The 27,142-nt window shown below is 48.3% G+C and overlaps 1 protein-coding gene across 3 annotated transcripts in view; it reads right to left on the reverse strand.

Annotated features, from left to right (window-relative positions):
• SLC6A20 (solute carrier family 6 member 20) overlaps window positions 1-14,251 on the reverse strand; it is a 30,622-nt gene extending 16,371 nt beyond the window's left edge. The window contains exons 1-3 of one of the 3 annotated variants that reach the window (XR_012060615.1): window positions 13,915-14,251; window positions 4,649-4,789; window positions 2,840-2,931 (exon numbers count right to left, since the gene is read on the reverse strand). Coding sequence is in view for 2 of the 3 variants with exons in the window: in XM_006200714.4 (XP_006200776.3) it covers window positions 2,840-2,931; window positions 4,649-4,789; window positions 13,915-14,035 (354 nt within the window). In the remaining variant the exon portion in view is untranslated. Of the gene's footprint in view, window positions 1-2,839; window positions 2,932-4,648; window positions 4,790-9,382; window positions 9,573-13,914 lie in introns of those variants that run through there. The other 2 variants (XM_006200714.4, XM_072941117.1) reach the window with 2 other exon arrangements.
• Window positions 14,252-27,142: the final 12,891 nt, after the last annotated feature.

Consider the following 27,142-nt stretch of genomic DNA (forward strand, 5'->3'; position numbering starts at 1 on the left):
TCCACTGACAGAATCAAGTCCAACCCCACTGGGTTCAATCCCTGTATTTCACAGGAAACAGCATTGAGCCCCAGTGGCATTCCCTGATGGGCCAGGGCCACACTGCCAGTGAGCAGCTGGAGCCCAGATTTGTCACCTGGAAAGTACCTGGAACCTGTGCTGGTGGGACTCCTGGCAGCAATCAAGGGACCCTCACCCACTGGAATGGAGAGCCAGATTCAAGCTTTGACCCCAAATGTTTCCAGAGGTGACCACCAGCAGTTCCTCCCTTCAAGAGGTGGCATCCACTGACCCGCCTCGTGAACCTGGGCTGGCCTGTGTCTTGCTTTGACCAACAGAATGCAGTGAAGTGAAACTGTGTGACTTCCTGGCCTCAGCATGAGGCCTTGAAGCTGTCATTTTCACCTTCTTGGACACCAGCTGGCATGTAAAGACATCTGGGCTAGACCGCTGAGGAGGGCTCCTGGGGAGAACGCCCAGGTGGAGGGAACTGAGGTGCCTGCAGACTACCAGCACTGAGCCCCAGTCCTTGGGAGAGTCCCTGTGGACCTAAAGCCCAGAAGACAGCCCCCGGGCCAGCTGCCCGGCTTCTGCAGGACTGACTGGGTCCATTCACTGGACAGTTGCTGTTGCCTGCCCGGCCCAGCCTGGTTCCCAGCCTGTACGTGACTCAGTCAGCTGCGACAGAAGCTTTAAAAATACAATGCCCAGGCTTTTACCGTGCTCCTCCCTGCCACCCCCTGCCAGTGACTCAGGTTTCACTGGCCTGGGCTGGGGACTGGGCACTGGAGTTTTAAAAGCTCCTTTGGCTGATTCCAGCACAAAACCAGCATGGAGAAGTTTTAAAGTACAAAGGACTTGTTCAGTTGACCAATTCCCAGAACCTAGCGTCTCCGGCTCTGAATCAGTGGGTCAGGCTGGGATCCCGGCACCTGCATTTCTAACAGCTGGTGCTCCTGCAGGGAAAGGCTGAACACGAGGCTGGAAAGCCCAGCCTGGAGGAGGGATGGACAAGAGCAAAGACCCTGAGGCCAGGATGTCTGCATCGAATTTCCCAGCTACTTAACTCCCCTCTGCCTCCGGTACTCAGTGCATCAGCATCATGGGGTATGGTGATGATCACATGAGCAAATACTTCTGAAGTGCTTGCGACTCTACCTGGCCCAGAGAGGGTGTGAGTGAATGTTGCTGCAGGAACTACCGTTATTATGTGACCTTGGAGGATGCTCCAAGGCAGAGACAGATCTGTGAAGGACGGACATCCTTCAACTGGAAGGATGACCACTCACAGTCAAGTGATTTTCAGGAATCACTAACCTTCACACTTCTGAGGGTTAGAAAAAGATACCCCCTTTCTTGAGACATTCTATTTTCACCTTTGGAAGACGGTCAAATGAACCTGATTTGTTAGAGCAAGACACATTGCTTCCACTTTTGGAAAATTGTCTTAATAAGTATACAGATGTATAATGCCTGCAACCCCTTAGCTGGAATGGTGTTGTGCAATGCACAACCTGCCCAACCATACATGACAGCCCTGCACAGAGGAGGGGAAATGGTCCCCAGGCTGGAGAGTAGAGGAGTGCCCTGCTTCTCTGAGGAAGGTGGGGGAGAGAGAGGGTTGTGGCTAGTCTTCATGGTGCTCTAGGCTGAGCCAGGGAGAGGATGAGGGGCTGCAGCTAAGCTCAGGGCAGAGAGTTCTTCCTGTCAGGGATGTGCGCAAGGCATTTTCCAATGAGGTGACCTGGGTGGGGCGGATTGGGAATCCAGAATTGGGTGTGGAGGTAGCACCTTCTAAGAGTAGATGCCAACTGCTGATTATTGAGGTCATTCACCCCAGCATTCCTCGGGGCCCCATGTGCCCCAGAGACTGGCCTCACAAACTGGGGCCAGTTCACAGTCCATGCTGGCCCCGCCTAGCTTTTGGACCTTGGAGACAGGGTCTGAGCCATGAAGGCCTGGCTCAGTGCCCAAGGGTGAGGCATCCGCCCAGTGAGCTCCTGTCTCCTCCCACTGGGGAAGAGGCTGAGATGGAGGAGGCTGCTGGGAGGTGAGTGGGGGCAGTGGCAGCGGGGTCCCCAAGAGTGAAAGATGGGCGCCGAGGAAAAGAGTGAACATGGGCAGTGGAGGGGGAATCCCCATTTCAGATACGAAGACCACCTCTCGGTGCAGAATCAGGATTCTCTCTTCTCTACAATTTCCAGCCCCTTCCTCATTTTCTACAGTGAGCATCAGTGATGGTCATAGTCAGAAATGCATTTTTTAAATGTTTATCTTTGGAAAGAGCTGCTATTGTGTTACAGGGGGTGACAACGGCCCTTCGAGGAGAATTTTGCAGAGAAAAGGAGGGGCTCCGCCTGGAGGCAGAAACTTGGAAGAACAAGAGACAGACGATGATATGCGGAGGAGGAGGGGAAGAAGGGCGAGGAGAAGGAGGAGGAGGAGCAGGAACAGAAGGAAGAGGAAGAGGAGGAGCAGGAACAGGAGGAACAAGAGGAACAGGAGAAGGACGAAGGCCGGTACTGTCATGCTCTGTGGGTGGAGCCCCTCCCCAGCAGTTCTCTCCACAGGTTTCCCCCAGGACCCACTATGCGGTGATTCTTAATCTCTCAGGGGTCACATCCTTCAGAGAGAACCCGATGAAAGCCATGGGCCTGCTCTCCAGAAGTGTGCACACACACAACAGCAGGAGTCCTGGGGTGCCCGGCCTCCCCACAGCCCTTTGCACCACGCCCCAGCTCTAAGGCTGCCACCCCCACCCTCCACCCCTGGGCAGGTGGGTGGCCTGGGGTCCTCCCCTTCTCCTGCTGCAGCCCCTGCGCTGCCCGGGCTTGCTCACCTGGAAGGAGTGGAAGAGGTACCAGAAGGCCCAGGCGTTGATGACGTTGTAGTACATGGAGAGGAAGAAGGACACCACCACACTGGCCACGCCTGCAGGGACAGGACACAGAGGGCGCTGAGGGCCGCCCCTCCCCCCAACACAGACCAGGCAGTGGTGGCCCTGCTGTGCCCACCCTGGGGTGGCAAAACTTCCTTTGGCAGGTTGGTGACCTGGCACCTGCGAGCACTTTCTAAGGCTTAGTTTCTCCCCCATCTCTCTCCCCGTCTTCTGGGACGTGAGGCTGGTGACGTTCTTTTGAGATCTAAGTGCCAGGTGCTGGGCAATGTACTTTATATGCTTTAGGTCCTCACAATGCTGTTGTGAAACGGGTACCGTTATGCCCACTTCACAGAGGAGGAGACTGAGGCACAGCGCTTGCCCAAGACCACACAGCTATGAAGTGGCAGAACTAGGATTCAAACCATGTGAGAAGCACTTTGTCACTGATGCCAGACATCATAATTGCTCCTTCCTTGGCTTGCCTGAAGCTGGGTCACTTGTGCCAAACCCTGCCCAGTGATGTCAGGGAGCAGGCTGTGAGGGGGTATGTCAGGAGCAGAGGGGATGGGGGCTGCCCTGACCTGGTCAGGCCTGCAGGGAACCAGTGAGGGGTTGGGGGCACCCGAAGCAGAGAGAGGGTTGGTAACCAGAGATGTTTAGAGCTGGCCCTCAGCAGCCCTGAGAGCCATTGTGCACATCTCTGCTCAGCCCCACACCCTGGGGCATTGCCTTAGAAGTTGACATTGGTGGCAGTAGTTACACCACTGGTATCCGTAAATGCTACAACCAGGCCTTCCTCCACCCCCACCCACCTGGACAGCCAGCTGTTAAATATTCACCAGAATTCCTGATTGGCATAGACATCTGGTATCTTTCCTATTGCACCACAAATGCTGCGTCAGAGAAGCCCTCTGTGATTGATGACTCGAGCCGATTGTAAAACCACACACCTTCATGTTAAAAATTAACAGCCATTCAAAATGAGGCAGCTGGATCTGGAGATGATTTGTGAGGTCACTGGACACATTTACTCTGTATCTAAGTCACGTGCAAGTTTACATCCTCCTTGCTCCTGAGACATCCCTCAGCTTTCCCGCCTGCCTTTCTGCTGGAGGGTTGAGAGGGACGAGCAGAATGGACCATGGCCATTGCTGGTCAAAGTTCCTCCTGCTCACAGAGGAGCCCTGGCACGTGAGGGCTGTGCAGAGCAGGTGAACCATCTCCCCGGTGCCCAGGACACTGGCTCCAAGTAATTCAGGGGAGGCAGGATGGAAGGCTGTGCCCCTCTGGCCATCCACTGAGCCTTGGCTTCTGTGCACTGGAGATATGGATGGTGCCCCACAACCTCTCTGGTGTGAGGAAGATTAAATGAGCTCACACACAATACACATAAAGTTAGTAGCAATTAGCAGGGGAGTTTCCAGAATGGTTGCTGGCCAGGACAGAGTTACAGCTGCTTTCCTGGTCAGTTATTTCCCTTTAACAGATGAGCAAACTGAGGCCCAGAGGAGAGAAGCAATGTGGCATCAGTTCCCTGGGGTATGCATCCTCCTTCTCTTACTGTCCCAGGGGTAAGAGATCCAGCCCACATTCTATAGCATCTCCCTCCTGGGCCATCCGCCCACCCCATTCCAGGGCTCTCTCCTGGGCTTCATGCTTGCCCCTTGCTCCAGCAGCTTTACCAGTGGACTCTCCCCTCACCTCCTCCTGCCCAGGATAGAGTCTGAGGGTCCACAGGTGGGAGCGGACTGGAAAGGACCCACTTACCAACGCCACTGAGGTAGGGGCTGATTGTCCTCCAGGCGCCAATGCTGCCCTGCCGCATGCGCTGCCCCACTGCCAGTTCCAGGTACAGGAGCGGCATGCCCTCCACGATGAGCATGACAATGTAGGGCACCAGGAAACTACCTGCGGGTGTCCAGCCAAAACCAGGTCATCAGCGCTGGGCTTTGTAACCCACCCAACGGCTCAGCCAATGTCCTTCCATTCATCCTTTCTTCCCTCAGTCTTTCCACGTGTCCATTCATCCTTCTGCCTTTCCATCCATCCACCTATTTTCCATTCATCCATCCATCCATCCAACCATCCTCCATCCAGTCTTCTTTTATCTTTCCTTCAGAATCCGTCTGCCTATCTTTCTACTCATCCTCCATTCTTCCAACATCCACTCTTTTGTCTTCCATCCATCCATCCAACCATCCTTCCATCTTTCTACTCATCCATCTATCCATGGATGGCATGTGGCCAGATCAGTTGTGAAAATCTTTAAATACTTCCATTCTGGGTGGTAGACTGCTGCTGTCCCGAGCCCCGTGACTGCCTTCCTCAACGCCTCCGCCGCCCCAGCCCCTCGGCCAGAAACCCCCATTCCATCTTCTGTTGCAGCAACTGATGGTTGATCAGAGCCCGGACCACTGCATGGTTAAATGTTCTGAACATCACTCCTGAACCTGTCCATCCAGCCGTCCACCTCCACACACTTCCTCTGGGCTTTTCACACAGCCCTGATGGTGCCCCACAGGGGGTGTTATGTTAAACAACCGTTTCACTAAACCTTCCTCTGGGCTGGGCCCTGAGCTGGGTGTGGGGTGGATGTGAGGTTAGTAGCCCTGCTCCTAGCCCACGAGGGATCACGTGGGCAGAGGAGTTTCACCTTCCTTTACAGAGCACCTTCGTTGTGTTTATCCATTTTATACAGTGGCCTTTAGCCTAAAATTTCATTTTAATAAAGGTACTATACCAAAACAAATTTTAAACCCACTGGTTTCCAAGGAGCCACCTGCAGACAAGTGCCCCCATGATAGTGGGGAGCCAGGGGGTGTGACTGGAGCTATGAAAGGCGCCCCCCCCCCCCACTGCCAGACACATGGACAAAGGATGGCAGCCTGTTGGGAGGTCCCCCACACCGGCTGTCCCCGCCAGCAGCTGAGCCACTGCTTCTCCGGTTGGTCCCTGCCCCCTCCTCCGCAGCCCCTCGGCCATTCCGCCCTCAGCTCCCGGCTCCTTGGCAGTGGACCTGAAAAAAGTTCACTAGGAGAAGAGGGCAAGACTTCTGATTAAAATAAAACCCTGACCCTACAGATGCAGGGATTAAAGGCTGCTTACAGGAGGAACTGGCTCTGCAAGTATTAGGGTAAACAACACAATACATATACTCATAGAAACATCTGGTATTTACAAAAATGTCTCCATTGTATGTACATGAGGCCTTACAGCCCACTTTTCTCCCTCAACAGGATCGCATGCTCACTCTCTGGACTACCCCAAGCACCTCCACCTGACCCCGTAAGCAGCTGCAGGACATTCCACTGGGAAGATGAGCTCAGAAGCAGAAAGGCCAAGCAGAGCCTCCTGTCCTCCCACCCCAGGCTCCCTCCCCACGGAGAGAAAGGCACCGGCTGTGTGCTCAGGAGCGCGAGCCCCACACCGCCAGGTCTCCATTCGCTCTGCTCACACCGGGGCTACAACAAATCCTGCCCTCTTATTTCTGGGCCCTGTGTTGAAGACGCTGCCGGGCCCTTCCTTGCTCCCTTCCTGCCCAGGAGAAACGTGTTTCAGCCTCTTACCCCAGGTCCTCTCAACAGCAAGGAGTCCAAGAGGCTGTCAGGGGCTCTCACCCACCACCTACCTATCAAGATAGGTAGCGTTGGGACAACCTGCTTGGAGCAAAATTCAAACCCTCACTGGTTATAAGAAAAGCTTATTTTCACCCAAGGTGTTAAACAGTAACCACAGGAGGCCGGAATGGTCCACGGAAGGCTTTCCTCTTTCACAGGGCCTGATGGTCCGCTGCCCACGGGCAGGTCGGAAATCCAAGGCCGGGTGCTCAGATGGGAATGAGGGCTCTTCAGCCCTGCCCTCCAGTGATTCTTTCACCCCTCCCACTGCCCAACCAGCCAGCCAGACACACTGTCCCAGTGGATCTGCTCTACTTTCACTGCCTCGACAAATGATGCCAGAACAAGCGAATATCTATATGCAGAAAAAAATGAACTTCAACCCATACCTCACATTTTATACCTTCCCCCTAAAAAAACCTCAAAATGGATCACAGACCTATTACAACTCAAAACTATAAAACTTCTAGAAGAAAACACAAGAGAAAATCTTCCTGATCTTAAGTTAGGCAAAGATTTCTTAGCTGAAACATCAGAAACATTATCTGTGAAAGAAAATGTTGATATATCTTCATAAAATATTAGACTTCACTTTAAAACTGTGCTCCATAAACAACATTGTCAGGAGAGTAAAAAGACAAGCTACTGGGTGAAAATATTTGCAAAACATGTATGTGACAAAGCCTTTGTATCTAGAATATATATAGAACTCTCAAAACTCAATAATGAGAAAACAAGGAACTCATTTTTAAAATGTACAAAAAATGTGAACAGACATTTCACCAAAGAAAATATGTGGATGGTAAACTAGCATACGAAGATGCTCAGTATTGGTGCTCAGCAGGAAAAGGCACATTCAAACCACAGTAAGATGATGCTACACACTTATTAGAACGGCTAAAACAGGAAATGCTGGCAATTCCACGTGCTGCCGAGGATGTGGAGGGACTCTGCTAGGGGAAGTGTACACTGGTGCAGCCACTCTGTAACACAGTTTGGCAGTTTCTGATGAAGTTAAGCAGACGTTCACTGTACGACCCAGCAATCCCATGCCTAGGTATTTACTCTAGAGAAATAAAAACTTATGTTCACACCAAGACCTACACACGAATGTTTACAGTGTCTGCATTCATGGTTGTCTTAAATTGGAAACAGCCTAACTGACCTTCAGTGAGTGAATGGAGAAATAAACTCTGCTACATCCATACAACAGAATATTACTCAGCTAATAAAAAGGAACAAACTCCTGATTCATGCAACAACATGGGAGAATCTCAAAAGCATTATGCTCAGTGAAAGATGCTGGATTCAAAAGGCTACATACTGTGTAATTCCATTTATATGACATCCCAGAAAAGACAACACTATTGGGACAAAAGACAGACCTACGATTGCTGGGGGCTGGGAGGGGGGTGCTGACTACAATGGATATGATTTTGGTAGTGATAAAACAACTTCATGTATTTGTCACAATTCATAGAACTGTACACCAAAACAAGTGAGTTGTTTTGCATGCAAACATATCACAATAACAGAAAATTGTTTAGTGACCAGTTTGAGAACAAGACCACTGACCAGCCCTCTTCTGACTGAACTGCTCCTCATGCTCCTCTTATGTCACACTCTGCCCTGGCTCTGTATGGGAGACCCTGGCATCAGAGAGAGGCAGACAGAGGCCTGAAAAAGGGCATGTTTGCACCCTTGATGTTGTTGCATCTTGGTGGGGCACAGTGCTGGAGACTAAACACAGCTACACACTCTGCAGCTGCTCCCGGGAAGAGGTGAAGTCTGTTTCCACCCGTGGATCTGGGCTGACCCTGGGGCTTGCTTTGTCCAGTAGGAAGTGGGGAAGAGGGTGCCATGGTGGTTCCAGAGCCCAGGCCTCAAGATAGCTTACAGCTTCGCCTTCATCTTCTTGGAGTGCAGCCCTGAGACCACCATGTATGGAAGCTGGTCCAAGCTACCTGGGATAAAGGGCCGCGTGGAGGAGGGTCCCAGCCAACTCAGCATCAGCTGCCAACATGTGAGTACCTTCCAGCCCAGCCGACCCACCAGCCAATGGAGCCGCTTGAGCCAGGCCAAATGCAACCGGCAGAGAAACACCCAGCCCCTCACAGAAGTGGGAGAAATAAGTTAATTGTTTTAGCCACAACTTTCTTTTTCCTTTTTACCTCTTAATACTTCAATATGTATTTCCTAAAAACAAAGACATTCTCTTCCATAATCTCAGTGCATTGAGCAAAATCAGGAAGTCAACATTGATACAGATCTATTATTTTATCTGCAGACCTTACTGGCATTTTACCAATTACTCCACTAATGGCCTTTCCCTGGTCTCAAATCCGGCTCACGATCGCATATGGCATGAGCCATGTCTGTTGGCCTCCTTTAATCTGGGACAGCACCGCACTCTGTCTTTGTCTCTCATGACCTTGACACGCTGGAGAAGCCAGTCGGTTATTCTGTGGAATGTCCCTCATTTGGGGTTTTGGCAGGAACACTAAAGTGAGCCGGGTCTTTGTCCAGAGGCATGTGATGTTGATTTGCCCCATGCTGGGCAACGTTAACTTTGCTCACTAGGTTTGGGGGGGTCTACCTGGTTTCTCTGCTGAGAGCTACTGTTTTCCCCTTTGCAATTACTAAGAGTCTTGTAGGGAGATGTTTCAGGACTAGGTAACCATCCTATTTCTCATCAGACCTTCGCCCACTAGTTTTAGCATCTGCCTGAAACAATTATTATTGCGTTGGTTGCCAAATGGTGATTTTTCTAATCCTATCATTCCTTCTAAGTCCTGACATTTTAGAGTGGTCTGTCATGCAGAAACACACAATGGAGGCACCTCTCCAGCCCTGTGTGGATGGCCCGGTCTAACCCCAACCTAACCTTCATTTTCACCTCCTCCAGAAGTGGAGAGGAGGCTGGACCATCAGCGACAAGGGCTCCTCACAGATGGACGGACGCTGCAGACATCAGCCACTTGGCCAGGCCCCCTCCAATGTGTAGATGAAGCCATGGCTGAGTGTCACACCAGAACCACATGAGGAAGTGCCCTGAGCCGTGGCAAGTGTGACTCAGGGTCCTGGGGGAAGGTGCGGACCTCAGCAGCAGCCTGCCTGTCCTGCCTTTATCAGATCAGAGACGATGCTGGATGGTCTGCGGAGAGAGCCCTGGATGGTCTGTGGAGAGAGTGCTGGATGGTCTGTGGAGAGAGCGCTGGATTAGACCCAGATGTGATCACAGCTACTCCTCCAGAAGTCATCTTTTCTTCTCTGAACTTGATTCCCATCTCTAAGAGGGGTGGGGGGTGGAGACGAGACTGACTTGAGGAGTGTTGTGAGGAGTTAACTGAATACCTGCAGAAAATGCCTGGCACATGCTAGGGGCCCGATAGCTTGGTTGTTACCAGGATTGAACCTAGAAACCTCAGGATGAGCAGCAGATGTGGCCTCTCCCAAGATGCCCTGGCCACATTTTCTGATGGCTGGGACCCGGCATCTTGAGTTCACTTTGCAAATTGAATGTGTTTGGTACTTTACAACCTCTGAAACTCAAGTTCCTGTTCTATTCAGGAGTGCTGTGGAAACCCCATGAGCCAGAGACTGAGCACGCGTGCACACGCACAAGCAAGCAGCGGTGGGGCTGTCCACCGTCCTTCCGTGGACTGAGCTGGTGCAGCTCAGCCCTGGCTGTGTGCTGCCCTGAGGGCTGTGGCTCTAGGGCTGGGCCAAGGCTGGCTCATACTGGCTCACACGTACCTCACACCTCTTCTAGCCCCACATTCCTGGACATGACATTGGTGACCTTAAATCAGCCATAGTGGGAGTGTTTGCATCCTGGTCATCAGCAAATGCTGTAAACTGGGTCCTGCTCCTCCTTCCAAAAGCCAGCTTTTCTACATTAATGGCACCCCACTCCCTGGCTCCCAGGTGCTGGTGGCCTGGTTGGTGGGGGGCAGGGATTCCTCTAAAGTGTGGTCCATGGACCAGCAGCATCCATCGGCATCATTTAAGAGCCTGTCAGAAACACAGAATCCTGCCCTCCCATGCAGGTCTGCAAATCAGAATCTCTAGGGGTGGGGCCAGCAGTCTGTAGTTTATCAAGAGACTTAGGTGGGCAAAATCCGAGACTAATGATCTAATGATCTGAGCACCAGGGAGGAGCAGAAAGGGCTTTGAGGGGAAGCGTCATTGTCCCACTGTCTGGTCAGGTGTCCTCTGATTTCCCCTCTTTCTAGTTCAAATATCATACAGAGAAAACAGGTGAAAAAAAAATCCACATTTCCGTGAGCCACATAACTATTCTCATCCCTCCACGTTTCTTCCACAATTTGAGCCTGTTTATAACAAGGTCAACCGCTGGTGAACTCACTTCCCGCACGTTAGTATCCAGCACGTTTGCATCCCAATTTCATCCTGAACAACCACGGCCCTAGACTTTGACATAGTGGCCAAGACCTGCTGACTTTCTCAAGCAGAGCTTTTGTGCAGTTCCTTCAGCTGCCTTTCCTTTGTTCTAGCACTGACGTGCTGTAAGAGGTGGTTGGTACCTGGAATGTAATCTTCAGAATTAACATTCCTCGGGCTGGCCCGGCCCGCAGAGCAGGAAAGAAACCAGCCTCCCCGGTCATGGGCAGAACCTCATGGAAAGCAGCATGGACCCCTAATCCTTTTTATTCTGGTAAGTATTTTGGCACAGCTTGGCTCTACAGTTGATAAACAAGCTCTTTGTTGGCTGGCAGGGAATGGGGGTGCTGGAAGTCACGGCTCTGTGTAGAGGGAAGTTAGATACCCTTCTGGGGCTTTTCACCATGTGTTTGGTTACCGTCAGGCACAGAACGGGTGTGTAAACATAAAGCACTTACTGTAGCCATTGGGCAGCAAGAGCCTTGTGAAAACCACCAGCATCCCCAGCTCATGAACTCTGCGGCTTTTCATAATAGACCTGGCTCCTTCATCCAGCAAATATTCATTGGGTGCCTCCTCTGACCCCACCACTTCACAGAGATGGGGCTGATGGGGGACAAACTCTAGAACAAAGTGCAGTCCTTCTGACCAGGTGCTGAGAGTGCTCCAGGCTGACAACACATCCCAGATGGCGGAATAGCTTGTGCAAAGTGTGGAGGCAAGGAGTGGGCATTCACTGATGGAGAGTTGTTCAGAATAGCTCTGAGGGCTGGCGGATGAGTGGCAGGAAATAAGGTGGAAATAGGGGCAGGTGTTAGGTGGTCAAGTCCTTACTGAGCGAGGATAAGCTGCTGGGTCTTGGTTCTGTGGACACTTAGGACTGAGAGGGCACCACCCATTCATCCTACATCTGTCCATCCTGGACACATCCATCCATTCATCCACTCACCAATCTGTCCCCTCCCCAGTGTCTATCTGCTAGTCAACCATCACCTATCTACCCATAAGCCTAAGTATACCCTGTACCAGGCACAAGATGTCTTCTTTCTTTCCCTGGGTTCTGAAGGGCTTGCAGTTTCCCTGGCAACTCTGTAGATACAGCTGACCCCTGAATAACACTGGGTTTGAACTGCATGGGTCCACTTATGAGTGGATTTTTTTCAGTAGTACATACCACGTTACTACGATTCCTGGTTGGCTGAATCCATGGATGCAGAACTGCGGATATGGAGGAACGGAAGATACAGAGGGCCAACCACAGGGATTTTCAACTGTGTGGAGGATCAGCTATACTCTGTTTCAGAACTACTCCACCCTACCTGTGTCCATCTGCAGACTATTTGGGTGATGGTGTTGTTAGAAACAAGGAATTAAATAGTCATGTGACAGCAAGTTTCACTAGGCCTGATGTCCGGGAAATGTGTAGTCAGGATAAAGGTACCATGAGTAGGTATGCTGAACATAAAATGATGTGGAAATCTTATGTTGACAAATCTTTCAAAAGTCATTTATGAAGCTGTCAGAGTACACAGGAACACAGGCACTTAACATAATTATGAGGTATATCCGTGTTTCAAATTTCAAAAAAGGAGTCAGAGGATTAAGAATGCACTTTTTAAAAAACTGTACACTAATCTTTTGTCTTTTTTTTTGAGCTGGAGGGGTGAGGGTCAGGAAGCAGCGTTTTAGGTCTTGGCCTTCTTAGCCTTCTTAAATGGATTAAATTTGGTAAATACTTTGCTCTAACATCGTTCATTGTCCTTTATGGTGAAAAAAACCACTTATGCTGATTATAGAAGACATCATACACACACGTACACACACAGTATAAGGTAAGCAAAAATCACCCAGAGTTAACTACTGTTGCATTCCCCCTTGGTTTTTTTTTTTCATTCTCTTTTCTCTGTGTAGTTTAAAACACAGTTGACCATCCATTTTATAGCGCTTTGAATCTGACTTCCCTCCCTCCACTTAATATACGATATGAAAAAATACTCATGTACATTTTCTACAAACACTAACTTAATGGCTTCCAAGAGCACCGCTGGTGTATGTTCCATAATTTATTGAACCAATTCCCTTTAATTGAGGGCTAAGAAAGTTTCCAATGTTTTGCTCTTATTAAAAGATGGAGGCCATCCTTTTATTGTCTACCTTCTGTCAGAATTCTACCTAAAGGCAGAATTCTAGAAATGGAATAGCTGAAAAAACAATTTTTTTTTAATGCTAAGACTTCACTCTCTGTTGCTGCCTTGCCTTCCAAAAAAAGCACTTGGCCCTCACTTTGGCAAGTCATGAAGGTGTCCCCAGCTCCCTGGAAGGTACAGGAATGCTGTGTGGGTGTGTTGCTGTCTGTCTAGTGAGTGTGCTGTGATGCTTCAGAGGAAAAATTTGTAAAAACCCAAAACAAGCAAAACTGAAATAGAGAGATTAGCATTCCTGCCTATTGTGGTTCCAAACCCCAACCAATCTTTTGATTAAACGTTTAAAGAAATAGTTTAAGATCCTTTTATCCTGAGTTTCAAATCATGCTGCCAGGAGTCTAAGTCTCTGATCTGAAAGTTGTATAACGAGTTTCTGTTGAACGAGACAATTTCCTGCTCACTTTTTACACTTAAATGTAAGGATTACTCACTAGCAGTCATATATTGCCACCTTTCTTCCTCCCGAGGGAGGAAAATAGTGTCCCCCGAGCCTCCTACTGCTCACAGAGAAGAAGCCTGACGGACAATGAAGGGTAACGAGAGTGCGCCGGGGGGCTTGGCCGCACCAGCGATGGGGTTGGGGCTGCAGAGGCTCCGGAAGGCGCTTTGGACAAGAGCTCCCGCTGTGGACTGAGGTGTCCTGGGTCCAGTTCCCAACTCTGTAACTTTGGGCAAGTTTGCTCTCTGAGCCTCAGTTTACTGGGATGCAATATGGGACCAACCCCAGCGCTCACCCCCAGGCCACTCCGCACGGAAGGCGCCGGCGCGGGTCCTGCGGGGACGGCGCAGCCCGGGCGCCCGCACTCACCTCCGCCGTACATCTGGCACAGGTAGGGGAAGCGCCACACGTTGCCCAGGCCCACCGCGTACGAGATGCAGGCGAACACGAACTGCAGCGGGGTGGCCCACAGCGGCCGCGCCTTCTCCATGGCCCCGGAGCTCGGCGCTCGGCCTCGCGCGCGGCGGGCTGGGTGCGCGGCGGCCAGCAGCGCCGTCCAGCCCGGCTCGGCCTGGGGGTGGCCCCGAGCCTCTGCGGCGGCCGCTCGCCCGCTTTTTAATTGCTAATCTCATTAACGGCGCGCCCGTCGAAGGGGCGAGGCTGGTAAATAGATGACGGCGAGCCCCACCCCGCCGCCCGGCCGCCGCTACCGGGAAGGCGCCCGAGATTGCGTGGAACAGGGCGGCGCCCCGGTCCCTCCAGCTCCCTCCAGCTCCACGTGGGGGCCGGTGTGTGGGCTGCAGAGCTCCTGGGGTGGTCGGGTTCCCTCAAGCACATACCCAGCATTTACTGAGTGCCTACTGTGTGCCAGGCTTTGTCTGAGGACTGGGCTGTGAACACAAACATCTCCAGCCCTCCCAGAGCTGACATTCTGATAGAGGGAAGTATTTAAATGGACTGGATGAAATATCCCATTTTCAACTATTTTTAACCTACATAAAGGACAAGTCCATATGGTTCATCCTAGTCCATATTTAAGACCTAGAAACGCAAGGAAGCCAACCGAGGCAAGGCAAAGGTGTTAGCAGTTCCGGTAAGCTGGGGTGGTCAGAGAGGGCTTCCCAGAAGAGGTGACTTACATTTGCCCAGAGCCCAGAAGGAAGTGACGGACTCCCCTACCTCCCCAAAGGAAGAAGAGTTGTCAGGCAGCCAGATCTCCTTCCATCCCCAGACAGGCTGTGTGTACCTACTGTGTGCAGGGCCGGAAGTCTGGCCCTGTAGTGCCAGGTGGGGCCTGGAATCGAATTTTGAACAACTGCTGTGGAAGCTTCTATTGCTCAGGCCAGTCTAGGGGCCAGAGATTGATTCACTGGGCTCAGGTTGGGGCCTCATTACTTCTACCGGTCTCTTAAGGTGAATTGGTTCTGGAGGGTCACGAGACTCTACTAAGCCATGTGCTTTGGCGTAATGCAGGATCTGGCTTCAAATCTCAGTTCTGCCACCAACTTGGCAGTGCATATATAAGGTTATTCATTATAGCATTTTGATAGTTAGAAACTGAAGACAACCCAAGATAAATAAATTATGGTATATACACACAAATGAATGCTCAGGAACTGTAAAAAAAAAAAAAGAATGAGGATGCTCTCTATGTATTGATTTGTAAAGATCTCTGGGATATATGAAAAAGAAGCTGTTATTTTAAGACCCCAATGGGCTAAATGAATGAATGGGCAACACAATAAACTTATAATGACCTTCTGTGAACAGTGCACCTAGTACATGGTAAGAGTTAAGAAATTGATAAATAAGTACAATTAAAAAGAGATGAAAAGCAGAGTTGCCAGTGGGAATCTTACTTGACACCACAATGAAATCGCCACTGTGGATCAGCCCCTGGTTGGGCTTTCCCTGGGTTCCTGCCCAGTTGGCGGCTGGGGAGAAGTGGGGTGGGTTACAGTGAGGAATGCAGGGGCTCCTCGGACTTACTACCTGTCCTCAAAGTTTCTACCTCCAAAAGGCAAAGCAGAAGTTCTCATTGCATCAGGGGAGATGATTTTGATTTTTAAACTTCAGAGGCTAGGGAGCATTTTTCCCTACCACCTCCTAGAGAAAACCACCATCCTGGTTTCTATCCCAGAGGTCAGTTTAAGCTGTTTTTTTTTAACGTTTCAGCTGCGTTGCCCTCTACAAAACTGAACTCACGAGGCATGTGCTCTTTGGTGCTGGGCTCCAACGGTGGGATTTATTCATGTCCTAGTTAGTGCACAGTGGACGATGTCCTTTATCACTGCTGCCTAGTATTCCATGGTGTGAATATCCTTGAGTTCATAACTGATGGACGATTGTGTTGTCTCCCTTTTGGGGCTGTGATGAATAAAGCGGTAATGAACATCCTGGTATGTGTCCTTGGGTGCGTGAATCCACTCATTGCTGGGAACTCTGGGATAATTGGGTAGGTGTATGTTCACCTTTAGTAGATGTTGCCAAACTGTTTCCAGAGAGGTAGTACCAGTTTACATGCCCATGAGAGTTTCAGTGTCTCTGCATCCATATCAACACTTGTCATTCTGTTTTTAACATTCTACCCAGTCTTGTGGGTATATGATAGTTCACTGTGGTGTTTAATTTTAATTTCCCTAATACTAATAAGGCTGCATACCTTTCCATAGGCTAACTGGGTCAATGGCATATCCTCTTTCATGGAGTGCCTGTTCAAGTCTTTTGCCAGTTTTTAAATGGCTTGTTTGCATATTCTGGATATGAGCCCTTTGTCAGGTTTAAGTATTACAAGTTTCTTCTCTCAGTCTGTGAATTGCCTTTTTATTCTATCAGTGTTGTCTTCTAAGGTACAGATGCTCTTAAATTTAATGAAGTCCCAATTTACCAAAAGTTCACTTTAGCATTCTCCTTTAGTTTTTAAAAAAATGTCCTTTTGATAAATCTCTCCTTTATCAACTCCAAGGTCATGAAGATATTCCTGAGTCTCAGCGACCCAGAGATAGGGCTTTAATGTTGGTGAATAGTAAGAAGGCATGTTGCTGGCTCCAGCTGTCCACTTGGCATGTTCTTGTTTCCATAAACGAGTATTCCCTAGAGGGTACCTGGCTATGTGGTGGCATTCAGGAACTGGGTGCCTTGGAGCGATGTCCAGCCTATTACCTGGAACAGGAGGCTGCTTGGAGTTTGTCCATTTGACATAGGCAAGGTCCCTCTTCAATTGCCTACCCCAGGGATCAGGCCATCCCCTCCCTGGGAGCCTGTCCACTATATGAGACCCTGGTTGCCCAAGGAGACATCCCCATAACAAGACTAAGTAAATCCTCAGGGGTCCTGGTAAGGTCCCCACACCTTCCTGAACCCCATCTGACAAGACACTAACCTGACAAGACCCACTGTGCTGTGGTGGCTGCTGGAAGTGGACAGAACAGGTCTGGAAAGGGTGGGTGCACTTCCACAGGGAGCCAGCAAAGCAGGGGGCAGACGTTAGTGGTGGTGGGCTGGCTGATGCTGAACAATCGGCTCTCTGCAGAAAGAGCTCTGGTATGTAGCATTTACCAATTTCTGCAGTGTAAATATTCCCACTACGTAGGGTCACTGAACACAGAGTTGGGGAGAGATGGACAGTAGCTCATTCCAGTGAATGTCCACCATCCATATGCAATGATGTTGGTAACCTCAAGAACATAGCTAATAGTGTAGAAAACACTAAGGAAGTGGTGGGTTTTATTTTCTACCTCTATTTTAAATCACTTGTTAGTCCATAGAATTTAATTTGTAATAACAGCTGTGTTTAGCAATCAGCTCACCAAAGTCCTGAAAATGGACCAGGTGGCACTCGCCAGCTTGTAGGAGCTAGCCCAGCGCTCTACGGGGAACTGGGGCTGGGGAAGCAGCTTCTGTGTGGCAAGTGGGGCGAGTTGCACTCCTAGCAGTCAGGTGCCCAAGGGCAGCAGGTGTTTGGCTTAGCTCGGCCCCACCCAATCTTCCTTGAGGCCTCCACTGCCTGCCTGGAAGGAATCTCCCTGTGGACCGGCCTGTCCGGTCTCACTATGTCACATGTCACTCGGGACACACTCACTGAAGGATAGAAAGCCAGCCTGTCTGAGTTATCTGATTTGGGGGAACAGGGTGGAGAAAGTGGGGACGGTCCTGACTCAGTTGTGTGGGTGTGGGTGTGGGTGTGGGTACCAGCCTCATGCTAGGTGAGATGCCAGTTTCTTACCTCACCAGTTCTGGCCAAGAAGCTTTTGAGAACGTGCTCACCCTAGTGAGCCCGCTGTTACTGGCTGTTACTTAATCCCCATCACTGGCTCCCAGTTCCCCACAAGATAAAGTCCAAACTCCTTAGCCTGGTCTGTAAGGCTCTAGGAATTTTTTTTTTTTAATTGGGCCCTGAGGAATTTGACCCTTGCTCACCTAGGTTCCATGAGAAGCTAGACTTTTCACCTCTGGAAAATGCTGTGCATTTTTATACTTCTGGGAAATTCCCTCACCAGGAACACTGTCTCCCTTTCTTGACCCAGGAAAAGCCTGTCCATTCTTCTGGGCCCAGATGGAATATTAGTCTTTTTAAGAAGCCCCAGCACCTCCATCCCCAGCCATAATCTACCACTCCCTCTCTGCTGCCCTCAAGCCTGACTGCGTAACTGGTTTCTAACACCTTCAGTGCAGCCTCGTCAGGAAAAGTGCAAGATGTGTGTCCCCTCTGGGCTGTGGCTGGTGTCACATCTTACTCATCCTCTTCTACCTAGTGCCAGGCACACGGCTGAGTCTCAATAAAATTAGTTGATAAATGAGAAGCCTGCTGCAGATTCTGAGCCCTTCAGTATAAATTCATCCGTGTTTTTCCACAGCATCAAAGACTCTGGGACGTCCATGCTACAAAAGGTTTCTTCAGACATTCCAGGCTTTATTACCCACCTACTTCTGCATTCCAGGAGCCAGCTCGGGGACTTGACGTAAAACCTCTGCACATGGCTGATGGTCCTCCCTTCCCTGCTGTCCAAGGCACCTGCTAACCCTCCCAGGGGGAGCAAAGACACACACACAGTGAAAACAGAAGTGGAAGCCATTGGAGGAGATTCTACAGAGGAAATGCTAAAGCTCCTGGTGGGGCTGACCCAGCTCAAGTGGTAAAGAGGAGGGTTCCCTCAGGAGCTTGGGGGAGCCCCTGCCCCAGGACAGAGTGTGTGCACATGTGTGTGTGTGTGCGCATGTGTACGTGTGTGCGTGTGTGTGTGCATGCATGTGTGCATATGTGGGTGCATACGTGCCTGTATGTGTGTGCACATGTATATGCATGTGTATGTATTAGTGTGTGCATCAGTGTGTGCTTGCATGTATGCACGTGCTTCTGTGTATGTCTGATGCTGAGGAGACATTGGAACTGACTGGGACCCTGTGGGGCCTTCCCAGGTACAAAAGCCCCTCCATGTCCCCCATTTCTTATTTGTAGGAAAAAGCTTTAGTCTCCTAGGCCTTCCCTGAATTCCAAAGAAGACTCACTAATTAGAGAAGTGAGAGAATGCAGAAACAAAGGAAAGCAAGTAGTTCAATGATAAAACAGAGGCCTAGCTCCTCCTTAAGGGATACACATAACAATCTGAGGCGTATCTTTGAGTTTTTAAGCAGAAACTAAGACCACTGCCCAGGTCACCAGAAGCTGGTGACTACATGCTGACCTCAAGCACATAGACCCTAGACTGATTGGAACAAGAATGTTGATGATTAAGATTCCTGAAACACCACCTGGTTACCTCACTACCAACCAGTCAAAAGAAACTCATGCACCCTGCAGCCCTCACCCCAAATGTCGCCTTTAGAAACTCTTCCCTGGAAGTCATTGGAGAGTTAGGCTCTTTTGAGCAGGAGCTGCCTTTTCTCCTTGCTTGGTGCCCTGCAAATAAATGCTATACTTTCCTTCAACACAACCTAGTGTCAGTAGAGTGGCTTTACTATGCAGCAGGTGAGTGGGCCCAAGTTCAGTTTGGTAACAATTTTGGCAACCACAAAGGGACAGTCATCCCGAATAGGGATCCTACCCATGGCTCCTCAAACAGTAGAAGGGCACTCCCTCCAGCTGGGCACCCCCTGAAGTTCTCTCTCCCTGCAGCTGCCCTGAGTGTGGGCTCCCACTCCCTTCGGGGCCTCTGGCATCTCTCCCACCAGCCATCCTGTTTGACCTGGCATTGTTGATACCTTTCACTTTTCCTTCCTTCCTTCCTTCTCTCCTTCCTTCCTTTCTTCCTCCCTCCCTCCCTCCCTTTCTTTTTCTCCTTCTTTTTCTTTTTTTCTTTTTTTGGCTTAAAGATATTGTCAAGTTCCACTAAGAGCATCTTTCAAAACCTTCTAGATCTGCTTACCAATAACTTTTATCCAAATGTGTGGCCTGAATTCTTTGCCTCCATCCCTCATCACACCATTTACTTCCTCACCTCGTATAAAGGAGTAATGTGGCACTCAGACCTAAACTCTAATGACTCCAGTCTGTCAAGTGTACGTGGATGCATGAGCCAGCCTTTCTTTTTTCCTTCTGTTACAATGGAGGGGGAGAGGAAGGTCCCCTCTTCCTCGCTGAGCCCTCCCTCCAACACCAGGACTATGTGTGCCTCCAACTTCCTCTGTGTCCTCATACCCAGACTCATGCTAGTATATAATCATTTTTAAGTAAAGACTCAATGATTTAACTGAAAGATACAAATATTGTTAGTGAATGGAGAAATTTGGAAAATGATGTTAATGAGTAGAAAGAGAGATACATATTGACTATCTTCCTTTTTTTCTTTTCATAGTTAATATAATATACATAAAGAAAATTGCACACAAAAAATTCTTCAGCTCAAAAAAATCAGGTCAAGAAAGGGATTGCTAGCACCCCAGAAGTCCCTCAACCTGTCTATCCTGCCTAAAATTCCAACCTTCTCCCTGTGGAAGTAACCCCTGTGCTAATGGTCCCTTCCCTTCATTTCTTAGGGAGTATGATTTTATCACTGAAACATAAATCCCTAAACACTTTCCTTTAGCTTTATCTTTGTTTGAACTTTGTAATGTGAAAAAATATAGCAGCTATTCTTTGGTATCTGACTTTTTTTTGCCTCATATTATGTGTTTCTTTTTAAAAGTTTCATCCAAGTTGGTGTATGCAGCTGTAGTTGATGGGGGGGGGGCACTTTCTTGTATTACCTATATGACTGTAGCCACAAGGTAAGTCAAAAGTCACTGTAAGTGAATTAAGATAGGGGAGATAAGTCCAAATGTATTGGTAATTACAGTAAACATAAATGGATTAAATGGACCAGGGGAAAGACAGAGACTATAAGACCCAAGTGAAAAAATTCGTACATACAGTTACATGCCATTTACCAGAAACAAACCAAACATAAGCTCACAGAATGACTTAACAGTAAAATGATGACAAGGATACAGCAGGAAAATGTTATCCAAAAGAAAGCTAAGGAGAGCTGTATTGTATCAGACAAAATAGACTTTATGCCAGAAAGTGTTATTAGTGATAGAAAGAGCATCAATCACTAGAAATATATAACATTTTCAAAGTTGGATATAATGAATTAGCTTCAAAAACCAAGAAGCAAAAGGTGACAGGACTACAAGGAGAAACTGAAACCTCTGCCATCATGATGGAGATTTCTGCACTCCTCTCTCCATCACTAAACACAGCAGAAAATAAAAAGTAAAGAAGAGGGAATGAAAAAGGATATAGATTATTAGAATAAGAGCCAAATGGAATGTCTAGAAATGAAAAATGCAATAACTGAAATTAGAAACCCAATGGATGGGTTTTATAGTGGATTAGATACAGTTGAGGAGAGATTTGATGAATTCAAAGATATGTTAGAAGAAAGTTTCAGCAACATTGCACACAGAGATAAAGAGGTGAAAAATAGGAAAAGAAGTTAAGGTATATAGACAAGATATGGAGGGCAATAAAGCAGCATATGCTTACCTAGAATTCTAGAAAGAGAAGAGAGAGAAACTGAGAAAGAGCCATATTTCAAGTACAAAATGCTCAGCATTTTCCACTATGGATTCTTGCAGCCAAATGAATCTTACGCAGATTTGAAAAAAAAAAAAAAAAGAAATGTATCTCAAGATGCATCATGATGAGGTCCCAGATCACGGTGAGCCCTTAACCCATGACAGAGGTCCCACTGCACAGGATTGTTTAATTTGGATTTTGAAAAAAATAAAAAGGTAGAACTTAAGTCTTGGACAAGTAGAATAGCATATAATTTAGAAGAGTGGTAAGAATTCAAATGTTCCACAGAAGTGAGAAACTTTAGACTCTGGGAAGGTATGAAAAGTGAAAATTTAAGGGAGCTGTCCCTAAACGCTTTTTATAAGCTCTCCAGGATCTAATCGGGGTTCAGATACTGCATTTGGTTGTTATGAACAGAGCTGCTTTTAGGATTGTTTTCTCCTTTTTATTTTCATGACATTGACTTTCAGAAGAGACCAAGCTAATTGGCTTAAATTGCAGAATGTTCTATATTCAGGATTTGCCTGATTGTTTCATTGGGGTCATTTAACACTGTTTCTTCCTCCCTATAACTTGCAGAGAATGTGTTCAATTTAGACTTTATATGGTATATATGATATATATTATAGCAGTGTATATGCACTTAGGCAATTAATTGTGTTTGTTATCGATGGACTTTGGGGAAAAAAATGAGTGTACAACCTGAGTTTATATTTTACATGTAAACTCAAAATGGGAGACAGTACTGACTTTCTCTACTGCACAGTTTCAAGCAATTTAGACTATCTCGCTCATCTGAGGCAGCGAGCCCCTAGATGGTGAGGAATTGCTGGCTAGAACTGAAGGCTAGTGGATGCAGAGAACTGGGGCCTGGGTGGCAGCTGCAGGGTGTGGCTCTGTTTCTGGCCCTGCTTCTGCTGTGAGATATGAAAAAAATTAGTGGGATACAGATGACTTTAATGGCAGCTTTAAAAATGAGAGGAAAAAATGAGAATTCTAAGGCTTGAAAGCAAAGAAGGCTGAACCTAAAGTGACAGGGAAATCATAAGTGTTTGAATTTGTCTACTTAACCAATACTTAGGGGTAAAAACTTAGGGCTTTGTGAGACTCAGAGTGAAGATAAAGAAAATAATACATTTAATATACTGTGTCCTTTTGTCCACATGCCCACTTCCAAAGTGACAATGGTTTCAACAGAGTAACCTGAAAGGATTTTCTGGAAATTGATCCTTACATTGTCTGAAGTAACTCATTTGGGTAAACACCACCAAGTGGGTACTGTTTAGAAAGGCCGGATCGGAACAAACAATGTTTCAGGTCAGGGAGAGCAGATGCAGAAACAAGCTTATTTGGAAAACACTGTGGCTTCTCACCACGACCACTCAGCTGATCACCGGCCTTGGACAGACTCAGCCAAACGCTATGAAAACATCAACCAGAGAGCAGAGATGAACCTTCCGCACTTTGTGTTGCTGTTGGCTACACTTATGTCTTCACCTCAAATATTTTTGCTGGGAACAAGCCATCACGACGAACTAGAAGGCATAATCTGGCGGAGAAAAACAGATGGAGCCCTGTGAAAATATTTTCCAGGGTCCGAGTCTGCCTGGGGCCATGCTGTCTCAATTAGTGACCCCCCAGGAGCTTCACTGTGTCCTGCTGGGCTGTTCTGTGCCTGTGCTCTCATTCCATAACCGGAGAGGGCCTGTGAATCTCACTCTGCCAGAAAACACACATGCTCTGTTTCACAGGCTCAATAGTTCAAATTCATTTGGATTTCTTTCACCCGTCGATATGCAGAATGTGCTGTCTGGCCCAGAATGGGCACCACTGGGGAGCGTGTGAGACATGCAGACTCTCGGGACCCTCCCCAGGCCTCCTGAGTCAGAACTTAACATTTAACAGGACCCCCGGGGGATCTGTGGGGTCATTAGAATCTCAGGAGCACGCTGGGCTCTTCAGCCTGGCTGTGCATCAGATCCTCTGTGCAGCTTTAACACCCAGATGCAGGTCCCAGTGAACCCTGTACCTGCCCAGGAGTCTCCTGAATGTTCCCTGTGAGAAGCCACCTGGCCACTGGCGCGGGCTGCCTTTCCCCGGGAGAGGAAGAAGCCTTCTCAGCACCGCTCTGCATTCATCTTATCAAGGGCTACAGATCTCCTCCCGGAAAGGCCCCTCCATCTCCCACTTCCCATGGTCCCCAGTGCCCCTTGTGAATAGTCCTCTACCACCAGCGTTTCCCTCGCCTTTTAAATCTCTTCTTTAAAATACATTCGGAATCAACAGGAAAAAAGATCTTAAAGATAATTTTGTTGTCTATGCAACAAAAATTTCTCCTCCTGAACACGAGGAGCCCGAAACCTTTTTCCTGCTTGCCAAGGTGCCACGTTGCCTGAAAGGAGCTCACGAGACCTGGGGGAGGGGTTTTGCTGCATGGATTCCCGGCTGTGGCACACGGAGTGACATGCTACCCATACTTCTGACCTTCTGGTTTCCATTTCCCAACAAACAACCTACCCAGAATTACACTTTATCATGGTCTGCCATGTTTCCTTTTCATTTATTTTGTACTTTTAAAATTAGAACCATATAGCATACCCGTAGGAAAGTTCATACACATGTGTGTAGTGTAGCAAGTAATAATAACATTAGTGTCCATGTAGCCACCACCCGGGTGAAGAAATAAAGTATGTCCAGCGCTTGAGAGAACGGTCCGCCTCCACCCTCCCCAGCTCTCCAACGCGCCTCCCTGCCCAGAGACCACCACGATCCTAACTTGTATGGTTTCTGTTTCTTAGCTTTTATGATTTTACTATCTATCCGTACGCCCTAAAAAGTGTGGCTTGGTTTTGCCTGGCTGTGAACTTTATGGAAATGGAATCATGATGTCTGTCTTTTTGTGTTTTACTTCTGCTGTTTACTGTCCTGCCTGTGGGACACAACCATGTTGTGTGTGGCCGTCACTTGTGTATTCTCATTGCTGTGGATGGTCAATTGTATGGTTATAGCACATGGGAATTTTCAGTGGAACACACTTTTTGTGATTCAGTCTGTTGAACTTTGTGGAGACCTGCCACACGAGGTGTCGTGAGGCCAATCTGCACAAATATTCTGTATGGGGTTTAAAAGAAGGTGGATGCAGCAGTTTGAGGGCAGTGCTTTATCGGCCGATTAGGCCTGACGCTTTTGTATGGTTCCTTGCTTCATATTCTCACTGATTTTTTAATCTGCTTGTTCTGTCAGTCACTGAGAGAAGGGTAGTTAATGTCTTCTACTATCATTGTGGATTTATTTCTCCTTTTAACTGCATCAAATTTTACCTTATAGAATTAGAAGCTGTTAGGCAATTGAACTTTTTAAATTGTTGTATCTTCCTGGAGGAATAAAACTTTTATCTTCAGGAGTGACTGTTTGTCTCCAGCAGTGTCAAATTCTCTTTTTATTTGAATAATTTACCTGCAGATTGTTGTGGTTTTCTTATGTTCACAATCATGTTGTCTATGGATAATGACAGGGTTTTTTTCCCTCCTGGACTTGCACTTTGGTTTGGTTTGAGCAGAGGTGGGGAGAGCCGGGGGCCTTACTGTGCTCCTCAGATCAAAGGATGAGCATTCCACATATCACCATTGAGTATGGATGTTGAGTTTTATCAAATATGAACCAAATCAGGTCAGTCCTCTGCTAAGACCCTCAGGTGGCTTCCCCAGCTCCCTCAGCACAAAAGACCAAGTCCTTGCAGTGACCTCCGAGGCTCTGCAGGGCCAGGCCCTCACTGCTTCTCTGCCCTTCTCTCCTACTGCTCTCCCTTCTTCCTGCTACTCCAGGCACAGCACCTTCTCTGCCATCTTCAATACTCCAATTTCCTTACTTCCTCAGATCTTTGCTCAAAAATCTCCTTCTCAGGAGGCCTTAGTCATAACCTTCTCTAAAATGTCAGCTACAGGCCCCACATTTTATATCCTCTTTCCTGCTTCCTTCTATCTCTTTGTCCCTCATCACCCTGTGGCACATAGTATGAGTTTCTTATTTATCAGGTCTGATTCATCAGTTTATTTAAGAGAGAATTTCTGATGCCCCTACATGCTGGGCCCTGTTCTAGGTCCTGGGGATAAGGCAGTAAGCAAGACAACCAGCTCCCAGACCTCTGGGAACTGCACTCTGCTGGGGAGGAAGACAAGGAAACATGCTGCTGCTTCTCCATCTCAAGAAAAAAAATCCCTTTGCTTGACCCCCGCTTTTCCTTCTGGCTTCTGCCCTATTACCCTGTTTTATAGCAAAACTCACCAAGAGTCATCCAGACTTACTCTGTCTCCAAGTCTCTCTCCTCCCATTACCTCTTACAGTCACCTGCACCAGACCCACCACTAACGAACTCTGTCAAGGGCACCGATGACACCCCACGTGGCTGAACTGTGCGGTCAGTTCTCAGGCCTCCCTCCTTTGCCCTCTCAGCTGTGTCTGACCCAGGAGGTCCTCCTTCCTCCTGGGGCGCCTTCCCCAGCCTGCTTTCAGGACGGCACTCTCTCCTGTTCCCCCCAACCCTTCCCAGCTCCCTGGCTGCTGCTCCTCCCCCTCCTCTGCTGATTTCTCCTCTTTTCGTGAATTTGTGATACTGGAGCGCCCCAGAGCTTCTCACCTACACTCACCTCTCTGGTGTATCTTCCTCTTTTGAGGTTTAAAAGCCACCTACACACTTAGAACTCCACATTTGGTGGTCTGGGAGGGGTGGCCTCTCCAGCTTGTCTAAAACAGAATTCCTGATCTTCACCTCCCAAGACCTGCTCCTCACCTCTGTTGCTCCCAGCCGATCAGCTGCTCAGGCCAAAACCTTTGGAGTCACTCTTGATTCCGTTCTCTAATACCCCACTTCCAGTCTGAGCTGATATCCTATTTGTTTTACCTTCACACTATATCTGGACTCAAACTCTCCTGCACTGCTAGCAGGAGTGTAAACTGTCAAACTGGAAAACTTTGGGGCAGTATTCACTGATGTTGACCATTCGTATATGCTGTAATCCGGCAATGGCACTCCTAAATGTACACCTCTCCACCGGAAGTTATGACAACATCTCTGTACTAGCCCAGAACTGGAATAGCCCCAAATGTCTAGCAAGAGTAGAATGGATACATAAATCATGGATGCTTCACTGAAGGAGAATGAACAGTTTCAACATACAATAACACAGATGAATCTTACTCCAATGCTAATAGCAGCACTATTTACAATAGCCAAGACAGGGAAGCAACCTAAATGTCCATCGACAGATGACCGGATAAAGAAGATGTGTGTGTGTGTGTGTGTGTGTGTGTGTGTCTACACACACACACACACACACAATGGAATACTACTCAGCCATAAAAAGAATGAAATAATGCCATTTGCAGCAACACGAATGGACCTAGAGGTTATCATACTAAGTGAAGTAAGTCAGTCAAAGACAAATATCACGTATCACTTACATTTGGAATCTAAAAACGCAATACAAATGAACTTATTTACAGACCAGAAACAGACTCACAGATAGAAAACAAACTTATGGTTACCAGAAGGAGAGGGAATGGGAACAGGGAGGGACCAACTAGGGTTATGGGATTAAC

Source organism: Vicugna pacos, chromosome 17 (genome assembly GCF_048564905.1).
Source record: "Vicugna pacos chromosome 17, VicPac4, whole genome shotgun sequence".
In the NCBI taxonomy this organism is placed as follows: Eukaryota; Metazoa; Chordata; class Mammalia; order Artiodactyla; family Camelidae; genus Vicugna; species Vicugna pacos.